The sequence below is a fragment of the Equus asinus genome, chromosome 7, assembly GCF_041296235.1.
Source record: "Equus asinus isolate D_3611 breed Donkey chromosome 7, EquAss-T2T_v2, whole genome shotgun sequence".
In the NCBI taxonomy this organism is placed as follows: domain Eukaryota; kingdom Metazoa; phylum Chordata; class Mammalia; order Perissodactyla; family Equidae; genus Equus; species Equus asinus.
Window position 1 is genome coordinate 104,162,013 of NC_091796.1, and position 25,020 is coordinate 104,187,032.

The window sequence follows — 25,020 nt, forward strand, 5'->3', positions numbered from 1 at the left end:
CCGCCGTTTTCAGTGTCCCGGACCACCGCGCTCCGGAGAGCTCGGCCCCCACACCGAAATGTGGACCTTGTTTGCTGTCCTGAGCACCGTCTGTTTCTGGAAATGAGTTCTCTCTCTCTTCCCCCTTCTCCCCAAAGAAAAGGCCAGGTCATGAAAATTACATACTTCTCTTTCCCAGCGAATAAAGTCGCCTCATTTGCAGAGAAAGTTTTACAAGCCAATGATGTCAGTGATGCAGGGAGAAGACCACACTGTTTAGGTTTCTTAATTGGCTGGCTTTGAACTCTCGGTGGGAGGGGGAAACAATCCGCTCTTGCTCCCTCCGAGAACTTAGTTTTGTGGGGTCTGCCGACCTCAACCATTTGAGCCAGTTGCTGGGGCGGGAAGAGGTCATCAAAGGTTTGCCCTGTTTTCTCCTTAACTGAGAAAAGGCACCGCTGCTATCACCCTGAGCCCAGGACAGGCAGTCCCTGGCCCCAAGCCCCAAGGGAGGACCCCCAAAACCCAGTAGGGGGGCTACACTATCCAGGAGGCATGTTCTGGCCCCAAAGCCTTTGAAACCAAGCTGGTGCTTTCTCTACTACTGTCAATGACCCCTTGGGTACCTGAAGTGAGGAAAGCGGATATGTTTTTTTCTGGACACTCCCGGGTTGTATAGATGTCCTCGCTCACCCTCCACAGTCCTCATTCACAGGCCAGACACTGGGGCGGCCAAGGCCCAGGGTTCTGTGTATGTGGGTTCCTGGCGGGGGTTGGGGGCTGACCCACACACCTGTTCGCACCTTTGAGTGTGGGTTTATCTGCCAGCATCTAAGGCCGCGTCCACACCTGTAACCTGCAGGACATGGCAGCTGCCAGGTCCTCAGCCCCAGGGCGGTCAACAGCCCTGACCAAACGCTGCCTTGGCTCAGAGAACTAGCTGTTCTGTCCTGGGCTGGAGGGTTGACCCTGCCCCTGGCAGTGCGTCTGAATAGCTGCCTTCTCCTCTCCACCCAGGAGTGGGGGTTCTGACTTCTCACCTCCTACGAAAGGCCATTTTGTTGCTATTTTTCCACCCAAAGGAGCATGGGGTCCTAGTTTCGAGGCTGTGTGAGCAGCAGCAGGCAGCGCTTGGCAGACTTGCCCCTCATCAAGGTCCAGCCTCTCCCTCTGGGGCCTCCCCTCCCTCTCCCACCCCCAGCACAGACTCCCCCCTCCCTAGCCACCCAGGGACCCTCCAGATCAAAACCAGCAGACCAGCAGGAGGGCCCTAAGGAAATCCACTTAAGAACAAAACGAAGCCTATGAACCTTGCCTTCTCCACAAAGGACCCCCCTCCCCGGGCTCCAGCTGGGGGCCACCAAGTCCCGAGGACACTCTGCCACCTGCAGCTCCCTCCTGGGCTCAGTTCGGGCAAGGCCTACACCCCTGCCCCCTTAGGTCACTGGCCACCACCTGGCAGCGCCTAGGCCAGAGTGGGTCCAGGTTTTATGGGGCCTGAGGTTTATAGAATTTGGGGGGCTGTCTTACCAAAAAAGACACATACCAAACCACATCCGCAGCGCTAGGGGCAGTGCCTGAAAAAGGCCTGGCCCCTCGGGGCTCTGAGCCCACACGCGGTCGACCTCACAGTGACTGCCCCAATCCTCCCGGAAGAATCTTCACGGCCCGGAGCACAGTGCTCCGGTTTATCCTTTATGATACTAGTTTTCATTTTCAGCCACCAATTTCTTCAAAGAAAACTTACTTCCTAAGCCCAATATGTAACAACTGAGCAAAGTCTGGGCCCCCGGTGGGAAGGGGATTTAGGTGGGAAGCTGGACCCCCGACCCCCTGCCAGGGTCTTGCAGCTGTCGGAAACCACTGGTAGCTCCTTCTTCTCCTATTTCAGCTCAGGAGGCTCAGGGCCAGAGAGGGGGAGGGTCTGCTCAAGGTCACACAGCATGTCAGCCACAAGGCAAGGATGCCACCCCAGGTATTGGGCCAGAGTCCTCCATGTCTGCCCCTCGCACCCTGCATCCAGCAGGCCCACCTGCCCGTTCCCACCCAACTGAGTCGGTGTCAGCTCCTAACAAGATGGGTTTTATGCAGACGGCAGTTGACTCGCAACCCACAGACGTGGGTGGGACAGGTGGAGGCCCACTATCCTGGTTCGTCCACCCCACACTAGTCCCCAGCCCCATCACGGAAATCACTCATCGCCAGCTGGTTGCAGAAGGCGCCAGTGCCAGCCACGGTTAGAGAACCGCACGATCCCACGGGACTGGGCTTCTTGGAGGCGACCCGAGGAAGACCAAATGCCACCCTGTGAAGGTCACTGGCTGGAAGTCAGGAGCCTGGTTTCTGGGCACAACCATGCCGCTGATCGCTGAGTGACTGTGCAAGGCGCTTAACCTCTCTCTGACTTGGTTTCCTCATCTACAAAATGAAAGTAACATCTGATTTACCGCCTTCGTGGGGCGGAGACACTGGATGGGAACGTAGGATGAAATACGACCACAGGCAGCACCGCCTCGCCACAGGAAAGAGCCTGACTGCCGGAGTTTACACCCGCTGGACCCCTGCTCACCCGCTGTGTGACCTTGGGCAAGTGACTTAATGTCTCTGTGCTTCAGTTTCCTCTTCTGGAAAGCGGGGGTGAACTAGCAGCTACCCCCTGGAGCTGTTAGGAGGATTAAGTCAGTTAATATTTGTCAAGCCCTTCCAACAGTGACGGGCACATGGTCAGCTCTAAGAAGTATGTGTTCAAGTAAAAGTCCAAAGACGAAAAACCCAATCTTGTTTCCTCAGTAAAAAGATGAACCCAAGGGCCCAGGGGTGACAGCCAGGCCACCTTGTTTATATAGTTGCTGACATGGAGCCCACTCCTAACAGGTTCTACAGCTGGCGCTTATGCTTTGGTCAAGAATGAAAATTAGAAAAAAAAAAAAAAAAAAGCTGTCAAATGCCTAATAAAAATCTTAAGTCAACTGCTAACTATTTACTGTCAAATAAAAAAGCCTAATAATAATAACAATAACGGAGGCTGAATGTGGGTTAGGTTCTCCCCTCCGAGCCCAGCGCCCTTGCCTCTCACTCTTCCCTTCCTCTTTCCTGAATCGCTGCTGGAAGCCGCGAAGCACCTACATAAATTGCAGATAATAAGGCCCCAAACCTACAAAGGACAAAACAAATGCCCTGTCGCTGACCAGCATTTTTTGTCTTTTTTTTTAATTGGATAAAACTTTCAACTACAGCTCGATGCCCCAGCCACATCTTGTAGCCGCCGACCTGCCTCCTGCAGGGTAGGGCAGTTCACACAGCGCCTGCCGCCTCCCTGGGAGGCCCCAGGACAGGAGTGGCTCACCTGCATTTGCAGGTGGGAAGATGGGACCCGGCAAGGGGGAGTGGCCTGCCTGAAGCCACAGGGCTGGGCAGCCTGGTGTGGCAGAAGGTCACCCATCCCGACTCAAGATCACTGGGGTCTGGACGCAGCCTGCCAGTCAGTCACCAGTTACATAAGCTAAGACAAATCCCTTAACAGGTAAGAGCGGGAAGGTTGGTAACCAGACCCCTAGAGCCCAGGCCAGGTGGCCAGAGCCCCCTCGGGGCACCATAGTGGCTCTATTACTAACAAGGGCTAACGGTCCACAGGGACCTAGCATGTCGTCAAAATCAAACCTTGTACCAAGCCTGAAAGACAGGAAAAATTATCTCTATTTTACAGGAAAGCAAGACTTGGAGAGGTGAAACACTGGCTGAAGGTCAGACAAGTCGCTGGCAAAACCAAAATTCCACCCCAAGCCCGTCTGAATTCACGTTACTGCTTTCTTTCCCGCCACCCGCCTCTCCCAAAACTTCACCAGGAAGCAGAGGCAACTATATCAGAATGCCACAGACCAGAGGCCAAGTCTCCGGGGGCCCTCAGGCTCCTGGCCGTATCAGCAAGGGTCACTCCCGGGGCCAGCTTCAAAGACTACCTTGCATGGGGTCTCCAGGCAGTGTCCACCACCAGTGGCTCCGCTGGCCAGACAGAGTTAGAATACCTCCCTCTAAAAGCCTCCATATGCTGTGCTATCTGAGGCAGCCAGGCAGACCGAGGTCTGACTCCACTATGCTGTGTGACCTTGGGCAAGTTCCTCAACCTCTCTGAGCCCCAGCTCAAAGTGGGGTTAGAGGATCTGTTTCAAGCTTGACATCTATTTCAAGGTGAGACAACCAGCTAGCACAGCGCAGGTTCCCAAGTGGCCTCCCTTCTTCCCCTCCCCCCGCCAGCCCTGCCCAAGCTGGGGCTCGGCCCTGCAATGCTCAGCGCCCCAGCCCGAGCCCAGGGCCATGTCCCTCAGACAGAACCGTCCACTATTCCTCGGTGCAGACAGAACCCATAATTAGCTGTCACGATTTAAGAATAAAAAAAGATAATCCACGCCACAACACACGCGGATTTAACTAATCTTAATTTGGAGGGAAAATAACAACTCTAAATATATCGAACGCAAGTTCTTTAAGACAACCTGCAAGAGGAGTTTATCTCCAGTTTCCAGCACACGCCAAGTTATTAACTTCCTCCCACTGGCCAAGCTAATATTCGTTTTTCCACATTGATTTTATTTATTTTTCAAAGTCTGAAACGAAGATTCTCAGAGCAGCATGCAAATCCTCCGACTGATCAGAAGCCCTTTTCTTCAACAATTCTGCCCAGCAAAGGGTCCCTGGGGCCCCAAAGCAAACCCCCTGTCTGTGCCCTGCCTGCTACGCGACCCCCACCCGCGCCCCCTAGCGCATCCTTGGCCCTTCCGGCTCCAGATGCTGCTGTTCCAGATGCAGACAGCCGTGCGGAGCGGGCGGGGCCATCACAGCAGAAAACTGCCTGCCACCTCCGGGCCCAAGGGGATCTGCCACCTCCTGTCACCCGCTGCCTGTCTCTTGCATTTCTCCCGAAAACTGACATTTGGGGTTTGGGGGGAGGAGGAGGAAAAGGCAAAAAGCAAGCTGATGACTGACAGCTGATGGCTCATTCCTCCCGTTGTGACTTCACTGGGTTATGGAAGGGGCGATCACATGCAGGAACCAATCACCTGTGATCAACAGTCTTCCCTCCAGTGGCTGGAAAATGGGGATTCTAAGGCGGAAACGGCTGAGAGAGAGATCCAAGATTGGTTTTCAAGATTTTCACAGAAAAGCCAGCACCTCGTGCTGCCAAATGGAGTCCACAAGTCCTGAGCCTGGCTTTCCAGGAGCTTCTGCTGCTCAGCCGTCCACCTCGGCGGGAGCCTGTGCTAGGAGGATGCTTTCAAACTCAGCCTAACACTGAAAAGTAGGTGCAGACGAGGAAACTGAGGCCCAGAAAAGCAAAGTGGCTTGCCTGGGTGAGCGGTGGAATTCAACCCCAGCCGCCTGATGCCAAAGCCCGTGCAGCTTGGACCCCCAGACCTCTCCCCAGGACCATCCGCCATCAGAGCTGTCGCCATATGACAGCAATGTGACCAAAGATAGGGGGCATGCCTGACAGTCGTTCGGTCGTAGTTTCTGATGGTGGGATTCTCAGAACGCACTGAAAGGTTTTCCCCAATTCCAGGAAGATCTACGTTCACGACTCTACCAGGAGATGACGGACGGAGCCCGGGAAAGCCGGGGGCCTGCGAGGGAACGGGGAGGCGCTCATGTCTGCAGCACGTGCACCGGGCATGTGGCGCTCAAAGATCACAATTAGTGTCAGGTTCCCAGATGAGCAAACTGCAGCTCAGAAAGTCAAGTCACACAGCTCGAGGCTGGCAGGCAGCAGGGCGGGGCGCAGACTTGGGCTGGGTCCTTTCCCACAGCAGCACGAGCTCCCCCCACCCCTACCCCGGGGCAGGCCGCAAACCCCAGACACCTCTGAGCCCCCTTGCTCCTCGGCCCTCCTCAAGACACCCAGATCACAGCTCAAGGGCTCATGCTCTTACAGACCCTGGAGCCCCTCGCATCTTTCCTCCCAGAGTTTACCACTCCTGTCTCAAGACAGATGGTCCCCGAGCTCCATCAGGACCCTCCACAGAGGCAGGCAGAATGCAGTAGGAAGGGATCTCAAGAAATGTAAAGGACTCCCATATGGGCGGATGTATATCAGAGGCCGATGCCGCCCCTGAGTCAGAGCTCCAGGCCCAAGCCCGTACCTCTCACCATCTCCACCGCCCTGGCCCCAGATGGGTCTCCGACGCAAGCCCCACACACCTCCTCTGCCCACAACAGACGCTCAGGGAGCAGGGCCCGGACTCCACCACACACATCCAGGGCAAGGCTGCCCCTGCTCACACGCTGGCCATGTCCCCCACACAGGACAGAGCAGCAGCCCTGATGGGCATCCTCCCACCGTGCTCCCGCCCCCTGGGGCCTCTGTCACCTCGAAGGCCCGATGGGGATGCTCAGGGGCAGAGGAAGGGCAATAGGTACCCGGTTGCTGATGAATGAATGAATGAGTGCCCTCCAGGGGACAAAGCTCCAGAAACTTCCTCCTTCTACTCTCCTACTTCTCTATCATCAAAAAAAGCAGGAATAGCAACTACTCCTTTTATATCCGTCTCCAGAATCACTGTCCCAAGGAAGGGGCCCATCCAGGGCCCAACCTGGTGCGATGACTGATAGAATTCTAACTCCGTTCTCACCCTGGGGACGCCCTTAAGGGTGGAAGGGACCCCACATATATGCAGACCAGCCCTGCCCATCCATCTTTGGAGCCCGCCTCTAGAAGCACCTGGCACCAGGAGGACAATACACAGATTGCTAGTTCCAGGAAAAGCTGGACCCTCACGGCCACTGCGGGCACCTCACCCCGGACAGCCAAGCCAGAGGCAAAGTCCCAAGAATTAACAGCCACCTGCTCGCGAGCCACGGACCAGGGCCAGCGCTGGGGACAGCCGCGGGGCATGGAAGGGCTGGAGCACACGGCCACGGCCAGGAGGCAGGAATGGAGAGGCCCGGGTGAGGCCACGGTGCCCGGGCATGGGCAGCAGCTGTGCGGATTTCCGGAAGCCCGGGCGGGCAAGTGCCCGTGATTCCTCGTCCCCCTCTTAAAATATAAAGACTCAATTATCTTCGAGCAGCTTGCTTTACACATGAATTGACACATTTATTTTACAATAAATAACTGAAAGTTATCTGTGTTTCCTTTACTGTTAATCTACACAGAGAAATAATAAACAGGGCTTGTCTGCAAAATGCAACTACGGCCGTCCTCAGAATTCAATTAAGCTAAAATAATTAATGCTCCCACCGTATTAAATTACTTTATACATTTGAGCTACTGAAGTTTTATTCTTTAATCTTGCCTTTTTATTAAATGAAAAAAAAAAATAAAGAAAAGTTGGTGCCAAAGTAGGGAGGGAAAAAGGGAAAAGAGGGACAAGGGAGGACAGAGCAGGATGCGCTGTTAAAACGGAGTGACCGTCTTCAGCTGACACAGCACGGAGACTGTTTTTTGCCTTTGATTAAAATAACATTTTAAATGCTTTGACCAGACACATCTCTTTAGACTTCTAAGGGGTTATTTTACATATTTATTCGAGAATGAAGAAATGCATTCGTCCTCTTGCTGAACAGAAAAAGCCAAAAATATCTTTCGTCACACATAAAATAAAAATCCCGTAGGCTGCTGCAGTATTACAACCCGAAAAGAGGGGGGCCGGGGGGGCAGGATGAGGACAAAGCCGCCTTGGAGATCACTTGGCCTTTTATGAAATCATATTTAGCCGCTTTCTTAGACAAACCTATGCTCCAGGATCTGCAGCCTCTCGTTGGGAAATACCTTCCACGTGAAAAGAGGATTCGGATGGGTCTTTGGGGAAAGCAGAAAGCCTTTCCACTGAAACAGAAATAGAGGGCTGCGGCTCACCGGTAGAAGCCACCCCTGAAAGGTCCCTGTGCACTGATGACAGGTGTTGATACTGCTGGTGAAAAACATCCCTCAACTGTCGGACAAAGAAAAGGAAGGGTGGAGACCCCAACTACACACACACAAGGGACCGGTGCCTTTCTCGTCTGATGGCTCCGACTCTACCGAAGGAAACGCCACTCAGATCCGCCCGGCACCCCCGGAAACCAGGGGGTACACGACAGTGGCCTGGACATGCCGGACATCCTGCTCAATGCCATCGGCATCTCAGGAGTGGGAGAGATTTCACGCCAGGACACACATCAGGGGACATGGCCTGTAGGCGAGTCTGGTTCACTGGGGTCTCCCCAGGCCCCGGCATGTGCCTGCAGGAATGCTTACCACCAGTCTCTCCACAAGAGAGAGATCTCATTTATCCCACTTTACAGATGGGTAAAGTGAGACCCAAGGCTACAGAGCTGCCACCTGGCTGCCACCGACCGAGCAGCCGGGGTCGCTGCCTTACCCTGACTGCCTCCTGGGTGACGGGGAGTCTCTGCCCACGCCCATACATCTCACCATGGGAGTGGGGTGCCCTGGCTATACCAGGATCACCCTCCAAGGAGCACCCGAAGCCTCAGTCCCTCCAGGATCCCTGCTAGGTTCCACGACCAAAACACGGTGGAGACAGATCCACCCATTCTCCGATCCAGACACCTACTTGCACACTGCAGTGCCAGAGGGACCCCCGAGAGGAAAGTCCCACTGGCAAAGCATTTATGGAAGCCCTGCTCATGGAACCCTCATGCCAGGCCCGCCAGTATTATCACTTCCTGTTGACAGATGGGGAAACTGAGGCTTGGACCCATGTAGTGGCTTGTCTAAAGTCAACCAGCAGGATTCGAACCCCCACCTGCACATACTCTGACACCCATCTTGCTACAGGACAGGTGCCACTTCCAGGGCAGGCCGACCAGGGCTCACCTTTCCCCTCCCCTCCCAGCCTCCTGGGCTCAGGACGAACCAGAAGCAAACACTCGGGTTTGCATGGGGCACGGGCTCCCTGGAAGAGGCTCTGACATGCCATGGCCGTGGCTCGGAGACAGGGACTTGATGCAAACTCACCATGGTGAGCAGAGCTGGCTGGAGGACACAAGCCCCAGACCTGTTCTTCAGGTGGTAAAAACCAGCCGTCCAGGGGGCCAGCCAAGTGGACGTGCCAGAGGGCATGTCCAGCCTCCCGCAGCACTGTGAGCTCTCAGAAGCCCTTCCCCAGACCCACCGTAGGATCAGGCAGCATCAGAGGGGCCTCTGAGATCAAAGGGTCCTTTCTTTCCAGATGGGAAACTGAGTCCAGAGAGGGGAGGGGAGACAATGAGTGCTCCCGACCGTGAGCGCCCACCAGGTACTGCCCACATGCAACGCCTCATTAAGCCTCACAACAACCCTAATAAAACGGGTTTCATCAGCTCCATTTCACAGATGGGGAAACTGACCTGCCCAAGTCGGGACAAACAGAATCCAAGCCCAGACCATCGGGCTCCAAAGCCGGAGATTAAGCCAAGAACCCCAGCAAAGGGAGGGCCAACCTTCTTCCGAATTTCCATTCTGTACTCCTGGCCACCTATGCATTAGGCCCCATGACAGAGCAAAGCAGCCATCGGCCCATCGGGCCTCCATGAGCCCCAGGCCTGTCTCCTCCTGAGGGTCACCTGGATAGTGAGCCCCCGGAAAGGGGGAGCCCCAGCTGGTGGCCCAGAGGCCGTCCCGGTAGCCCCGGGCCCTCCCCGCACCAATGCCCTCAGAAGGAGGGCGAGCCCCCCAACACAGCAAGGGGTGAAGGCGGGCGTGGGACCAGGAGGCGGCTTCGGCAGCGGCCAGGCGAGTGCCACATTCCATACCTGCAATGTTCTCCTGCTTGGGGCAGATGCCTTTTGTGGGCGACAGCAGGTGGTCGTCTTCGTCGGGGGTGACCTGAATTCCGATCTCCACCGGCTCGGACACTTTCCTGAGCTCGGAGCGTGAGGAGGGCGGCGGGCTGCCCTTGTCCAGGCCTTTGTCATAGCAGGCACCCAGGCTGCCGCCACACTGCTTCTTCTTGTGCTCTATAAAAACCAGGATGTCCCCCAGGGGGAAGTTCATCTGACACTGTCCACAGGTGAGCAGGTCAGGGTCGGGGCCACCCACCAACAGCCCCAGGCCGCTGGGCTCCTCTATTTCCAGACCCTCGTCCTCTTCGAGGATGGCAGCCTCCACATGGTCGGCCTCTGCTGGAGAGAGAAGGGAGAAAGGGGGGCAGAGAAGACAGAGATGGACTTAGGCAATCACAAGACCCATCGTTCGTTCCATCCCTTCCCCACCGAGAGGCAGGCCCCCTCCGCTGCGGGATGCTAGAGTTTATCAAGTCCTCCCCACAACTCCAGGAGGCAGCGGGTTTGCCAACCCGTGGGTGACACATGGGCAAACTGAGGCTCCAGGAGCCACACTGTGGCTCTCAGAGGTTGTTGGTTACTGCTTTCTAGTTTATTCTCTGCCAATTTCCCCCCCAACACAGCACAGGAACACAACACATGTCCACATGCACATACACACATCCTGGTCTCACAAGAGACTCAGCCCTCGCGGACCTGGCTCTCTCCGCTCGAGACGTGTCTCTCAAACTTGGCAACGTCTGAGAATCACCTGGGAGCTTGGAAAACCCCTGACGCCCAGGCAGCACCCCAGACCAGTTATGCTGCGATCCAAACATCAGGTTGTTGTTGTTTGTTCTAAGACTCCCCAGGTGATTCCAATGGGCAGCCAAGGCTGAGAACCGCGGGCCAGAGCCGCCTCACCCTGCCTGGGCTGCATCGGCCCCTCCCGTCCCTCCCACCTCTCATTCATGTCCTCCCCATTCATGTGGGGCCTGCTTGCATTCCTCGACCTGAGACCTGGCTGCACACCAGACAAGAGAACAGAAACCCAGACGGGAGTCAGAGGGCCATCCTGACAAGAGAAAGACAGAGAAAGAAGCCCATGTGCTCACAAAGCAACAAGTGAGTGTCGGTTCAAAAAGACATATCGAAGGAAGAGACAATGCAGGAGAAGGGACGAGGCTGCGGGTCGGTAGGCTCACTGAAAGAGGAAGCTGGCTTTCCTGCCAAACGCCCTGCTCCCGCTCAGCCTTCCACGGCCTCCCAGACTTCCCAGCCCTCATCAACTCCCCACTGTCCTTTTTTGTTAGTTGGTTCTATTTTCACTCCCAGAAAAAGAAAACAAACAAAAAAATTCTTCAGACTCTAAAAACTATTTTTTGGCAGATGACAAACCACACTTTCAATGGGCTGTACATTTTCTTTAGCACCCAGTATATTTCCCTTCTTTCTTTTTTTTTTTTTTTTGGTAGGGGGCATGGGACCCAAATAGTTTGAAGCTAATAAATGCCTCAAAAAGCAGCAACCCCCTCAGGGGAACACTGGAAGACGCAGAGGCCGAAAGTGTCATAAAGAAAGGAAGTGGACAATGAGGTTGCATATGCCCTCGGGTCTGAGCAAATTCGGGTTGGAATTTTTTGAGAGCAAACGTCAGTAGTTGTGTAGACGTCCCAGTGGCAGGGTCTTCAGAGAAGCCAAGGGGCAGCCAGAGGTCTACACCCCGAGGAGGCAGGTAAATTTTAAGTTATATGGTATTTAGTAAGGGATAATGAAAACCACAGAAGACCAGAGAGAAGGACTGGAAGGCAGGAAAACACATTCCGTGGCAGTGAAGTTATTGACGGGCCAGAGCCAAAGAACAGATAATTTAAGGAAAAAATTCTGTGGCATCTTCCATCCTACACATAAATCACTGTTCTGTGTTTTCTGAACACAAGCTTCTTCAGGGCCTGGGAGAGTCCATGTGTGAGGCTGTTTCTAGAAGCGATGGTATATGATAGAGCACACGTATGAACGACACGTGTATAGGTCCACATGTAGGTAGTGCTGGAGGGGAGGTTACCACGTAAGATCCCGCTTGTGGCTACAGAAAAGCAGACCGAGCCGTCAATGGCTTATATGGAGACACACGTCACAAGTGTGGTGGCACTAAAGACCCCGCAGATGGGGGAATCCTAAATCTGTTGTCTACATCCTTCTAACAAAAGGTAAGCGAAACTTTTCACAAAGCCGGCCCCAGAAACCATTAATTACACTTTAAAAGGAAATCAGACTTTACTTAAAAAGGAGTTTGAAGACAATGCTACATAATTAATTTACCAATTTATTTCGTGAAAAGATGCTTTGCTATGGTTAAAATGTAATCACAGCCCTCCCGCAGAATGGTGCAGAACCAGGGGGAACCAGATTCCTGCGAACGGTTTGTCAGAATGTAAAAGGTAATTATTCGGGGCCTCTCTTCCCTTTAATGATCTAACATTGAGCAATACTGTTTATATTGAAAAGCTCGCACCTTTAATTACCAATTACATATACATAATTTCAGAGCCAAAGGAGAGAGCTGTGAAAACAGTTCTTTAGAAATATAAGGATGTATTGTGCGCCATTTCTAGAGAAGGAACTCTAATAAATGGGAGGAGGATGTCAAAATATTGTTTTGTTAAAAAAAAGAGAGAGAGAGAGAGACACACAAAGGAAATGAGCTGAAAAGCAAAAAAAGGACAAAATGAAATTGAGAATTCAAATGAAATGGGCGAGTTCTGCGGTGGGGAGGGTGGCGGTCCCTGGTACCATTTTAAATGCCACTCCTGAGCAGGCCTGGCACCCGGCTGCGTCAACAAGGGCGTTTGATAAAAATAAATGACAACAGCTAATCCTTCCACATTCCCAACTTGATCATCCTTTCTGAGGGTGAGGAGGTGTTTTCTGTCTTTTAGTTTCATCTTTGGTTTCCTTTTTTGGTTTGGTTTTGCTTTTCATTAACTTTTTCGGCCGCGTCCGGCCCATCCGCTCTCCTGGGTGGCAGCTCTAGGAAGCGTGACTATGTCCTCTCCAAGAGGAGATTTTAAGCTCCATAATTTCAAATTCATTTTCTAACGCAAGAGAAAACCAGACTAATTTAAAAATTAGCAAAGGTCGCCCACACCAGCTCGCAAGCACGCCCCCCTCCCCCTTCCGTCTTTTGCTAAGGACTCTGTCCCAGCACTTTTTTCCTTTTCTTCTTCTTCTTTTTTTTTTTTTTTTGGTAACATCTGGTATTCTTTCCTTTATTTGGCAGTCTCTGCCTTTTCACTTTCCTCGTGCAGCCAGCCCTGTGAGGCCCTAATTGAGTTTGAAAGTAGCCAAAGCCGTTCCCCGCGCTGCAGCTCACATCGCTGCCTCCAGTCCCCTCGCAGCCAACCAACCTGGGCAGCCAGGCCCGGCCGGCGTCCCGCAGACAGCTCTGAACTCGCATCTCCACCTCCCAGACCCAGGATCCAGCCCACTGACTCTAAGGGAGTCTAGGAGCTAAACAAACAAACAAACAAAATCTTCCCCTCCCACTTTCAGTGTTGAAAGTAAAACTCGAGATGACAGAGGGGGTTCACCCAACTCCAAGAATGGGATTTCCTCTCCCCACCCCCTGGGGTGTGGGGCTCTGGGCTTTGGCTGGCTGCGTGAGCTCCTTCCCAGGAAGGTGGCAATGTCACCCACAACGTTCAGGCAGCAGAGTCACCCCAAACCCCCAAACTGTCAAACTTCTGGGTCAGAGCAGGTGGACTAAGACAGCTTGCTGAGGCTAAAAGCTCACGCTCAGGGCCTTCAGAGGCACCCCCAAAGACGGGCTGTGGTTTCATTTCCGCTGGCAGGCGGATACCGAGCTGGGCGTGTGGGGTGCATGTGTGTGTGTGTGTCCCTTCTTAGAACTGTATCAATAATGGAAGAAATAAAAGGAGAAGGAGCCACTGGCTGAGCTCAGAGAAGGGTCAGGAGAGGTTGTGCCGGGCCCTTCTAGAACCCTCCCTTCTCTTGCCTGTGAGCGCACGGAGCCTCACAGCCCTGCACAGCCTCAGAGAACCAGGCCTCTGCCGTGACAGGCAGAGTGGTCCCAACTGCCACCCAGAGACGAGAAAGCACCAGAAAAAGAAAAGACACATAAAAACAAAAGCAGCCTTTCTGATTCCCAGCCCCTCAGGCTGCCTTGTCCGGCAAACTCAGGCCTTAAAAAACGAAGGCAAAGATGAGGTTTTCCTCTGTGATGATCTCTGCTTTCGTGCAAAGCTCCCCAAGTGTCAGGCAGCCTGGACAATATTGCTGCTCTCACTGTCATGAGCCGAATGAAGGAGGACTTCTAAAATGTTTGACTCATCAAGAGGAAAAATGAATGGATGCGGCAGGCAAGTTGTTCAAACGTCAGAGAGCGGATCGGGGTGGGTTTGGAAAAGTAAAATCCTCAAGTGCACGGACAAGTATATATTTACACACACACAGAGTTAATTTTCTTTTACAACAAAACCACATTTTATTTACAAGCCTGGGCCTCCTCCCAGCTGGTAAACGCATTTAGAAGCAATGAAATCAGGGTTCACAAATAATAATGGACGTTGTTGTTAAGTAGACAGGGAAGCACTTGATCCTAAGACAAACTCCCCCCAACCATGCCTAGCTCAGCCAGGAAGGAATTTGGGGCAGAAGACAGGAATGGAAAGACGTCGTTAACACCGGTCCGGCCAAGCAGCCCACACCACCCCCAGCAGCTGCAAAGGCTTAGCAGGGCCTTACCTGGCCACTGATTCCCCCCAAACAGGGTTCCAAGGGCCTCGCCCGCCCTGGTCCATCTCTAACAAGTGCCCTTGCACCTGCCCTTCGGGGAATTCCAGCCCAGGGGCAGGCCGCCTGCTGTCCCCAGAGCTCAGCCCCGTGTGCACTGCTGCACACCCAGCACACGGGCCTGTGCCCCCTTACTCTGCATTGACTCAAATCCAAACCTCTATCTTTAATGGCTAAGCCACAGACCGGGAGAAACATATGCAGAATTATTGTTACAGTGATGGGTGGCGGGGGTGGGCGGTAGGGGAAGGATGTTGGGGGAGGGGTGCCAGGCTCTTAAAATCGTGTGCCACCAACGTCACAGCCGCCATCATGATGTGTACGTGTGTTTACAAGAAATGTTCAGCATCCATGCGCCTGAGCTCTGCATCCGACTGGAGACTTTACACCTGCTTCCTACGAAGCCAGAGCCTCTGCCAGCAAGCCCATGCTCACCAATAACCCGCGAAGGGAGCTTTTCTTTCTCCTCCCCCGGAACATTCAGGGAGGGGCTGAGGCTCGAAGGGAGCTTTTCTTTCTCCTCCCCCGGAACATTCAGGGAGGGGCTGAGGCTCCAGGCCACACCGAAACGCCACCAACAAGCACACTCGATGGAGCACAACACTTTCTGAGCTGCCATCAATTTTTAATTTATTGGATCCAAGAGAAAATAACAACCATGGGGAGGAGGGGAGGGAGAGGGTGGGTAGGAGAGAGAAGGAATCAATTCTTGGTGGAGAAAATAATCTATGACTAGGTGACGCTTAAAGGCACGAGGAGAGGTTTTATGAAGTTCTCCGAACAGAGGGAATAATGAAGTGCCCAGCAGAGGAGAGAGAAGAGGGGAGCATCAGCCCAGCCAGGCACGCACTAGGAGGAACGTCCTCACAGGGCCACCAAGAGTTAGGACTGTCCTAGGGTGGGGGCCACAAGGCGAGTCCCAGCCTCGTCTGCCCACCGAATGCCTACAGCCAGCAAGGGAGGGCACAGCCAGGCCGGGTCCAAGGCAGGTCACATCATACAGATGAACTCTCTTCCACGGGGCCACCTGCCCTCTGGGGAGGTCTGAGGAGTCCAGCCTGTTCCAGGTGTCTCAGCACTGGTGGCCCAGGCCCTACACCTCCCTGAGACTCTCCAGAGGCCCCCCTCCCTGCTGCCATCAAATCAGCTGGAGGGACTGGGGCACACGGGGACCACCACCCCATAGGGGGCCCTGTCTCCTCCATGCCTATCACAGCACATGCCTCAAAATGAAATCTGCAAGATTTCTGACATCTGGGCAGAAGACGGAGAGAAGACTGCCAGTGTACCAACTTATCTGCAAGGTGGGTTTCCCTCCCGTGAAAATGACCAGGGGTCTGGCCCACAGGGCCCTCAGGCGAAGGCCTGGGCCTGGCCTGCATTCCAGGAAGCCAGGGATTCCTGATCCCAGAAAAGGTTTCAGCTGCAGGAAGAACCTGCGTCACACAGCCCCCAGACTGTACATGGGGCATTCCAAGGACGTGAGCAGGGCCCCCATATACACACATTGCCCTACACACCCCCAGCCCAGTTTCGGGATACTTCGGCATATTAAAAACAGCTCCCTAAAAAATATCCTACCTTGCTCTAAAGATTTGGTCCAACCTGCCCCACTCCCTCCACTGCATCCACCTCTCCAGAACCCCAAAAACCGAGCTCAGGAAGCCGGGTCTCACACACTCAAGCAGAAAAAAAGACCAAATGAATAAGGAAAGTGGCATTCAGGTGTATTCATGACCCTGCCCATTACTAAAAGGTCACTAAGAAAAAGTCCAGTCCACAATACCAAAGAATGGAATGACCTATGTTTTGATAAATAAAATAGTTCTTTACAGGAAGGAAAAAAAGAAGATTTACCACTATAGAAATCCTTCTCAACACATTCAGAAGATTGTATAAAACTGCCAATGCCTTAAATCTTCAGAGCCACAACAGGGCTCGTCATGATGCGATATAAAAGCATTCTTTGTGGCCAAATGAAGAGATTTGTTTTATTTAATGCTACGCTTTTTCAAAGGTGCTAAGCAGGAGAAAAGAAGGACGCTCCATACAGGACGCAGCCTGTGAGCCTTTAGCTGGAGGACATTCTCTGAGGCTGACAGCAAAACAACAAAAGGGCAGAAGCTGCTTTCAACGTCTCATTTCCAAGGTAGAAATTTAAACATGACTCCCCCCCCCCCTCCTTTTTTTTTTTTTTTAATCTTAGCAGCTCTTCCATTTCTGAGGCACATGTTAATCACAATAACATTGGCATTCAACTTTCCTGAGTCATTTTTGCGTGGTGTTTTAGTGGAGAACTCACCAGAACATTTACAAATGTGCTTGCATTTCGGCAGCTCAGTGGAAGGGGTCCTAAGAAAGTTGTGTGAAACAGAGGATTTTTTTTTTTTTTTTACTTTGAAGTTAGTTAATTTTGTGCAGTCTGGGATTTCATTCTAGTAAAATAGCTCGGGCTGGCTAATTCCACACCCAAGCGGATTATCAGCTGCCTCGGAAAAAGAAATAAAGAATGAATTTCCTGAATTTCAGCAACGACACAAAAGACTTGCATATGTCAAAATGCCGGACAAAAGTCTCCGAAAAGGCAGCACCATTAATCAAACCTCAATCTGATGTCACTTTTGCCAGTAAAAAACGATGCTGCTCCCCCTTCCACCCCCTCACCGGCTCACGCAGAAGACGCAAGAAGTGTGCCCCTCTGCTTTCATGTTAGCTCCAAATAGCCCGGCTTTTTATACAAGCCCCGGGAAAACAACTCCTCCAGGGAGGCAGTCAACAAACGGCTTTGCTTGGGGAGGGGCAGAGAAGCTGCGAAGAGAAGTGAGTAGATCCCACTGACGTTTGGCTCCCTGGGAAGGAAGGAAGATTTGTGGGAGTGGGGAGCAGAGCGGGGAGGACAGAACACACAGGACCCCAGGCCCGATCTGTGAGTAAATAAACTGTGCTGGGAAGTGACAAAGCCATCCTCAGAGCCGCTGGATGACACAGACATTCATTCCCGGCATTCTTCGGCGCCCTCTGCCCATTAAAAAATATGTCCGCGTGCCTACAGCTAACACCACCTTCAGAGAAGGATGCTAGGCTGGCATCAATAACTTGACCAGGCAGTGCAGGGCACTGTCCCCAAAGAGCATTTATTTTTCCTTGTCCTCCCAGATGTGACACTAGCATTAAAGTGAGAATCCAAAGTCCTTGGAGAGTTTCAGCTAAAAGTAAGACCTAATCAGACAGCCTGAGGGTCCTTCCTTAAGCCATAAGAGATGCAGGAAACAATCCCCAAAGGTCAAGAACCCCATCTTTCCCCTCCCCCATATATATAGTTTTTTAAGCATTGTCATATCTGCTGTCTGCGTTTAGTTACAGCTTATGAGACTCCCCCAAGTTCCAAGGGAAACGACTGGGGCTTTGTAAAGTGGATTTTTTTCAACAGTTTTCTGCAGGCCAGAGGCCACTGCCCAGCCCAAGGCTGCGAGGTGACATGTCTGAGTTGTCAAACGAGCTCGCTGCCGCGATCTGCTTACAACGGGCTCAATTCAAACATTAAATCAAGTAGAGAAATCATCAGATAAATTGCTGGCCCTCTGTGCTGGAGAGTGAAAGCTCTTTCTGCAGCCGATGACAGCGCTGGGCTTTTGTCTGACCTAATTTATTTCTCTTTCAGGTTAGAATAAAGCACTCTTTCCTGTCACAGGGTAACCTCCTCAGCCCATATATTGAACTGGAGCATTAAGACTCAGGGCGAACCATACTGTCTGCAGATTTCTTGAACTTGGAGAGGACGACATTACAGATCCAGAAATCCCGTGACCAAAAGCACACATATTCCCCAGCACTGAATCACACGTGTCGGGGAGAAAAAGCCTCACTAGAAGCCATCCATGTGGGGCACTGTTTGGGATGACGAAGATTAGCCATGCTGGGTCTCGTAAGCATGTAGTCCTTCCAAACAAACTTTTACATGTTATTCGAGTTGGCGTTTTATATCTTTGGGGAGTGGTGCTATTTCTCTCAGTACAGTGGGAACATTATCTAATAAATGGAACCGAGGATCCAAGTGTTATAAAATCTGAGGTCAAGGGATTTCCATTCATCAAGATGTTTTTAGGTACCTGATTCCCAAATGCAGCGATTCCCAGCTGTTCCCTGGGTCTGTGACAGGCAGCCCAGAAACGGCCAAAATGAGGTACACTCCTCCTTGACCCTCTTGCCCCATCACGAATGCCTCCACTGCCCAACGGAATTTTCAAAAAGTCAAGACCACAGACCAATCGGGGAAAACACTTCCATTCAAAACGAACAATTTTAATTGCTCAAAAAAAACAAGAAAAAGAAAAATGCCCCCGTCTACCTAACGAGGGCTCGTGAATCAATGTCCATAGCTTGAAAACAGATTTCTCAAACTTATATTCTCATTTGGCTCCACTCGAATCTCTGCAGGAAAATCAATATTACAACTTCACACTTAAGACATTTTGCAGCAACGTAAACTGATGCGGCGCTGATGGAAGCCCGCTCCCGGCCCATTGTAGGGAAGCGCCAAGCCATGACACGGGCACCGGGCTCCCCCTAGCTGCCAAATGGCGCCAGGCACAGCTCGGCGTCTCAGCCTTGCCATCAAGCAAAAGCCAATTCAACTGAAAGTTTATTTTGGAAAGTATTTTATCACAACAAGCAACAGAGAATGCAAAGCGATCGAGAAAGGAGATGCAAAGGAAAAAGGGAAGGCTGGTGCAAACCATGTTCTAAGCTAAAAGACACTGCCAAGAGCTCGATTCTGATAAGGAGCTAGAAACTGGTACATCCTAGGGTCGGACGGAAACTGATATCTGTAAATGGACTCTTTTGCACGCTTCTCTCTCACCTGAGACATCATGCTAATTATTGTCAAATGCACCCAAAGTTGGCCTTCCCTTCCATCAATAAGACCCATTTAGTCCCTCGCAATGGTCAGCAAAGAGTCACACCCAACCCTCTGCCCTCAGCCTCCCTCCACGTTCCTAAGGCCAGATTTACCAAAACAACTGCATTCACTCCAGCATTTGAGAAATGACTCGTTTTCCGTTACGAAATATTTTGAAGGCCACACAAAATCTGCAGAAGCCAAAGCACAAGAAGATAGCAACCTCCCCCCACCCCACAAAAAAAAAAAAGAAATATGCATATGTACATCATATTCCGGGAGGGAAAGAATAGCCTTTAAAAATATTAGAGGTTGTTAAAATATGCTCCCGGCTGTTTTCTCTCAGGTGTGAATTACCAATGAATGAAATCAGCCTGGCATAACACCTTTGATGAACACATTTTTATTCTCCCGTGGAATCAGAGCAGCTGACTTATAGCACACTTCTAATGACAGGGGGTCCCCTTCTGTGCAGAAGGGAGACAAACTTCCCCCGACCAACCACCAAAAAGAAAGAGGGGCCCAGGTCTTAAGAAATTTATCGGAGGCCCAATTTTGAAAGACATGTGGACCACTGGAGATAGGCTATCCTCTGGGGAGTGAAGATAATGGTGAGCACAGCTGCCTTCAAAACACACAGCTACAGCAAAACCTAATTTAAAAGGCAACCATGGAATTAACACAGCCTAACTTCCGCGTCAAATCTTGGGTCTCTAGTTTTGCAAGATCGTGAATTCACCAGGAAAATTACTGATCTTCCAAGGAAACCTGTTGGTGGGCTGTTGAAAAATCCCGTTCACTGAGGTTGTGTGATTTACCATGGACATCCTAGCTTCTCCGGAGAGCCCCACAGCTCTCTGGTGGACTAGAGTGCGTTTCCTTCCTCGCTCACCGCACAGCCGGCTCACGGCCCTTTCCCTCTGCCTGGTCACTCGCGTCCCGTCTTCTTCCTCTCTTCACAACGTCACTGTGTTGTTTTGTGTTTGTGTTTATTAATAGCTGTGTCTGTCCTCCGGTTTTAAAAGCCATATCTATCTGGGTCAAACATTTTGAAACAAAGCAGAAGCCCAGGTTTCCATCCCCAGCTGTCTCTCACACTGGCTTTCGTACTCACTCCTCTTCTCACTGGCCCTGCCTGTAAATTTAACTAGCTCATTATGGAGCCCTTCTCCGCGCCCCCCCACCACCCACCAAGATTATCGATGCTATTTGTGCGCTCTTCAGGTTTCCCAGACCATTAGTTATCCTAAGTTGCATCATCCCTAAAGAACCAAGAGCTGCTACTCCACAGGCCGGCGGGCTGCCACCCAACTGAAGATGCACCACGTTTTAGGTGTTTCCTTTCACATTGAAAATCTAAAATGTGAACCTCGGGTCGGGGCTGTGACAGCACCCATTTCGCTGGCCAGGGCTCCAGAGCACCCTAAACCCACGCCTCCTGCATCACTGCAGAGAGGTACTTCCACAGGCCGTGCAGCCTAAATTGCATCCAGTTCTTGCCCTTCCTCTGCCTGCGCTCCCACCTCCCGGGTGACACAGGGCAGACAGAAAAGCCAGCTGCTTTTTGATAATAAATAGCCTCGTCTGAAAACTGGTTGGATCACTCTCCCCGCTTAAACCCTGCACATGCCCGGGGCTCCGGGTTCCCCTGAAAGGCAGGTGGGATATCCTCTGCCCCCTTGTCTCCTTCTCCCCACCTCTCTTGTCCTTTGCCTCTCTCTTCCCTCCCCGCCACCGCTCCAGTGTCAGCCGGCTGTCCCCAGCACCGCTCAAGCAAGGAGTAAGGCTGAGAGATCTGGGACAAATGAAGGATGGAAGGATGTTGCACCAGGCACCCTTCGCCCCCCACACCCAGCTGCCACCAGTCCTTCTGGCCAGGGCTTTCTCTTGATGTCCCAGGAATGCCAGAAGAGGAGAGAGCATAAGAAAGCAAACCTACCTGCTTTTTGCCCCTTACACACAACTGCAAACACTCCTGGCTCTTTTGGCTGCCACCAGCTTGGCAATGCACCCAGGACAACTCCCCCTTCCCCGACCCCCCCAACTTTCCCCCTCCTCAAAAACAACCCTCGCAATTATATAGAGGTTATGTGGGGCAAATTGCCTCCTGAAGAAATCAGGCGTCCCCAAGTATAGACATTCAAACAACACTCCACCATCTAAAGGGGGGTAGGTGGGATGTAAGATAAGCAATTCCTACAGCTTGGTAAAGGACGAAATGTCAACTGGCGAAAAGGACCTTGATCAACCCAGGCTCAAATCTGGTTGCAAAATATTTTGTTTTAAATGCAACCAGAGAGTCTTCCCTGATGTTACAACGATGAAAAATAAAAAAGAAGTCCTCCTCCCTCCCTCCAAAAAGGCATCCCTCTCCCAAGGCGGATCCCACTTTAACATCTATTCCCCTCCGCAAAAAATAATAATAAGCCCACAAATTCTTACTAATGTATCTGCTGTAACAAAGGAGAGATGGCAGCAGCAATTGCTCCGAGCAGATGGCTCCTACGCTGGGTTTTCAGGGGAGGGGAGAACCCCTTTATATATTTATTTATTTATTTAAATTTTTTAAAATATAACATAAATATTCGGCTCTCGGCCGCCCCGCAGCCAGTCCTCGGCGGCGGCTGGGCGCGCAGCCCTCTCCAGCGCCGCGCGGGGAGCCCGGCCCAAGCCCGACGAGGCGCTCGGAGGACTGCAGGAACACAACCTGACCGCGGTCTCGATGGCACCCAGAGGATGTTTTATTTCTATTGCAATAAAAAGAAAAAAGAAAAAAAAGCAACAGCGACCCAGGCACCGCAAGAGAAAGGACCGCGGGGAAGGGTTCGCGCGCCGCGAAGCAGCGGCCCCACGGGCTGCGGCGGGCGGGGAGCCCTGGGAGCCGACCTTCCCCGGCAACTGCGCGGGCACCCGAGGCGAGCTTCCCTGCACACACCGTACCTGAGCAGCTCTCGCTCGCTTTTTCCCTTTTCTAAATAAACCCAACCGGGGCGCTGGAAGCTGCTGCGTCTCTGCCCCGCTGCCTGACTTTGCCCGCCCTGCCACTTGCTTGAAATCCACGCGATTTCAGCCGGTGGATTTCCACTGCGACCTGCCTTGTTTATTTAGATAGGGAAGATGAAAGATAACTGAGATAGAAAGATGGGTAAGAGATTGATAGGTCTCTCTCCTTTTTTCTTTGCCTTTCTCTTTTTTTTTTTTTTTTTTTTTTTTTACTATTTTACAAGCACTTCTCTCAGCACTTCTAGCTGACAACCCTTTTTTTTTTCCCCCGTGGCGAGGATTTTTCACCAGCTCCCAATCCCCCCACCTTTTTTTGGAGTGGGGGAAAGAAGACAAGATCATCCCAGGAGACAGACGGAGGTGGGGAAATGGGGGGTGGGGGGGGAGCATGAGCCCGGCAAACAGCCGCGCAGCTGGATTCTTTTGCAAATAGCAAGAGGAGGGGAGAGAAAGGCGGCTACGGAATCCCAGGACCGGCGTGGCCGGCGCCCTGCCCGGCCGGGTGCAGCGACCGGGGACTCGAAGCCGGCGGCCGCCCTCAGCCCCGCATCGCCCCCAGCCCAGAGCGCGCCCCGCTCTCCTCCGCCCGCGCCGTCAGCGCGGACCCACGCGCTCGCCAACTTTTCCCCACTTCCCGGCTTCCCCCTCCCCCTCCGCTCCCCCAGCCCCCTCCCCCTCCTCTCCAAACCCCGCCACCAGCGCCGCCGCCGCCACACACGCCGCTCGGAGGGGCGAGCGTCCAGCCGGGCTCCGCGCGCACACACACACCTCCTCCAGCCTGCGCGCCCCCTCCCCGGCCGGGAGCCCGCTCCGCAGGCCCCCGAGCCCGAGGCGCATCTGACTGCGCAGCACCCCGACTCCCCGGGCTGCAAAGAAACTTTCCTATTGCCCCCCGCCCCCCACCATGCTCTGGGCCGACGCTGCTGCCTCTGCGAGCCCGCGGGCGGCCCCGGCGCCGGGCCCGGTTGCGCCCGGCTCGGCGTCCCCAGCCCCGGGCGCCCGGAGCCCCATCCTCCGGCCCCTCGCGCGCACGCCGCAGACACTTACGGGTGATGAGCTCCCTCTGGGACAAGTGCTGCGGGTTGCCCTGTTTGCGGCGGGACATTGCCCCGGCATCTATTCTGGCATCGCCCGGAGAGCTGCACTGATCGGGGGAACCGGGGGAGGGGGGTCCAGCCGCCGCCGCCGCTGCCGCTGCCGCTGCCGCCGCCGCCGCCGCGCCTCCTCCTCTGCCCGGGTTGGTGTTTTGGTTTTTTTTCCCTTCCTCTCTTGCCCTCTCTTCCTTCTCCTCTTCTTCTTTATTTTGCTCTTTCTTCTATGCTGTTTTTTGTTTTGTTTGCAAAAAGGAAAATAGAAGACAAAAAAGAAAAGAAAAACCTCTCGATCTAAAATAGAAGAGGCAAAAAAAAAAAAAATGCTGTTGCTTGCCGCGGAGTGGCCGGTTTCTTGAAAAATATATTCTTCTGAAGGAAAAAAATCGCTTACACTTCTTCAAACTGCTCGGCCTCCTGGACTTCCAAATGTCTTCTTGAACTTAAACCGGATTTTGCACCGGCTGCTGACACTTTCTTTCAGGGTCTGGTAGGTGGAAAGCGCACTTCTACCAGGAGGGGGGGAAAAGAAAAAAAAAATGCAAACAAATAAAGAAGAAAAAGAAAAGAAAACTTGAGGACTTGTCTCGTACCCCCTCACCCCGCCCCCTCCAAAAACCCAAAGCAATGTAAAACTGCCTCGGTTCGGTTGTTTCTGGGTTTTCTGCGGGCTGCCTGTTTTTTTTCTCGGAGACTGACCCTTCCGAGGCTCTGGGGGGACTCCAGGAGCGGCTCCTTCCCAGTTCACCTGGCAGGCTGGCGCCGGCCGGAGAGACTGCCGGGTCCCCGCGAGCGCTCCCCAGCGCTCCCCTGGCGCCGCGGGCCCGGGGGGAGCGGGGCTGAGGGGCGGCTCGCCCAGTGCGCCTGGGTCGGTGCGGGCGCGGACTGGGAGCTATAGATTGCAACGTGAAGATGGCGGAGTCCGGGTTCTCTGGGAGCTCTCGGTCTCTCTATGGCTGGGGCTGCCTCTGTACAATGGGATAAAATTCAAGTTCAAGTGCGGACGTGACGTTTAATCTGCACTAGAGACAAAAAGACCCAGAGAGTCGGAGCACTGGGGGCGACTAGCGGTGGCTTTTTAACATTGTACCCTGTAAGAGAACAAGAAAGCACACACACAGACACAGAGCCACACTCGCGCGCGCGCGCGCGCACACACACACACACTCGCCAGTGCGCACACCCGCAGTCCAGGCCAGCCACACGTGCAACCAGCGTTTTTGTGCGCTCCTCATCTCGTGCACCGGCACCGCCAAGGGGGGGGACACGGTGGGCAGGATATTTCTAAATAAAAGAAAATCTTCTTCATCCCTCCTCCCCTCCCGGGAGTAGGACCCCTGAGAAGGGGGGGCGGAGTGCAGTGTGCGTGGAAGTAAGCTGAATCAACGCAAGTCTCCACCCACCCATGGAAAGCTCTTTTGGACTCGGGGTGGGGCGGGGGTTGAATAGGGTTGGGGTCGACGTGGGGACTGGAGGAGATGGTCAACCGCTTCATCT

The 25,020-nt window shown here is 53.0% G+C and overlaps 1 protein-coding gene across 7 annotated transcripts in view; it reads right to left on the bottom strand.

The window, feature by feature from the left end:
• The window catches only part of BCL11B (BCL11 transcription factor B), a 109,784-nt gene that overhangs the window by 72,051 nt on the left and 12,713 nt on the right, over window positions 1-25,020 (bottom strand). For 2 of the 7 annotated variants that reach the window (XM_070514287.1, XM_070514286.1), the window contains exons 2-3: window positions 23,480-24,032; window positions 9,709-10,077 (exon numbers count right to left, since the gene is read on the bottom strand). In XM_070514287.1, the coding sequence (XP_070370388.1) occupies window positions 9,709-10,077; window positions 23,480-23,537 (427 nt within the window). In that variant the 5' untranslated portion in view covers window positions 23,538-24,032. Of the gene's footprint in view, window positions 1-9,708; window positions 10,078-23,479; window positions 24,577-25,020 lie in introns of those variants that run through there. The other 5 variants (XM_070514285.1, XM_070514288.1, XM_044774296.2 and 2 more) reach the window with 5 other exon arrangements.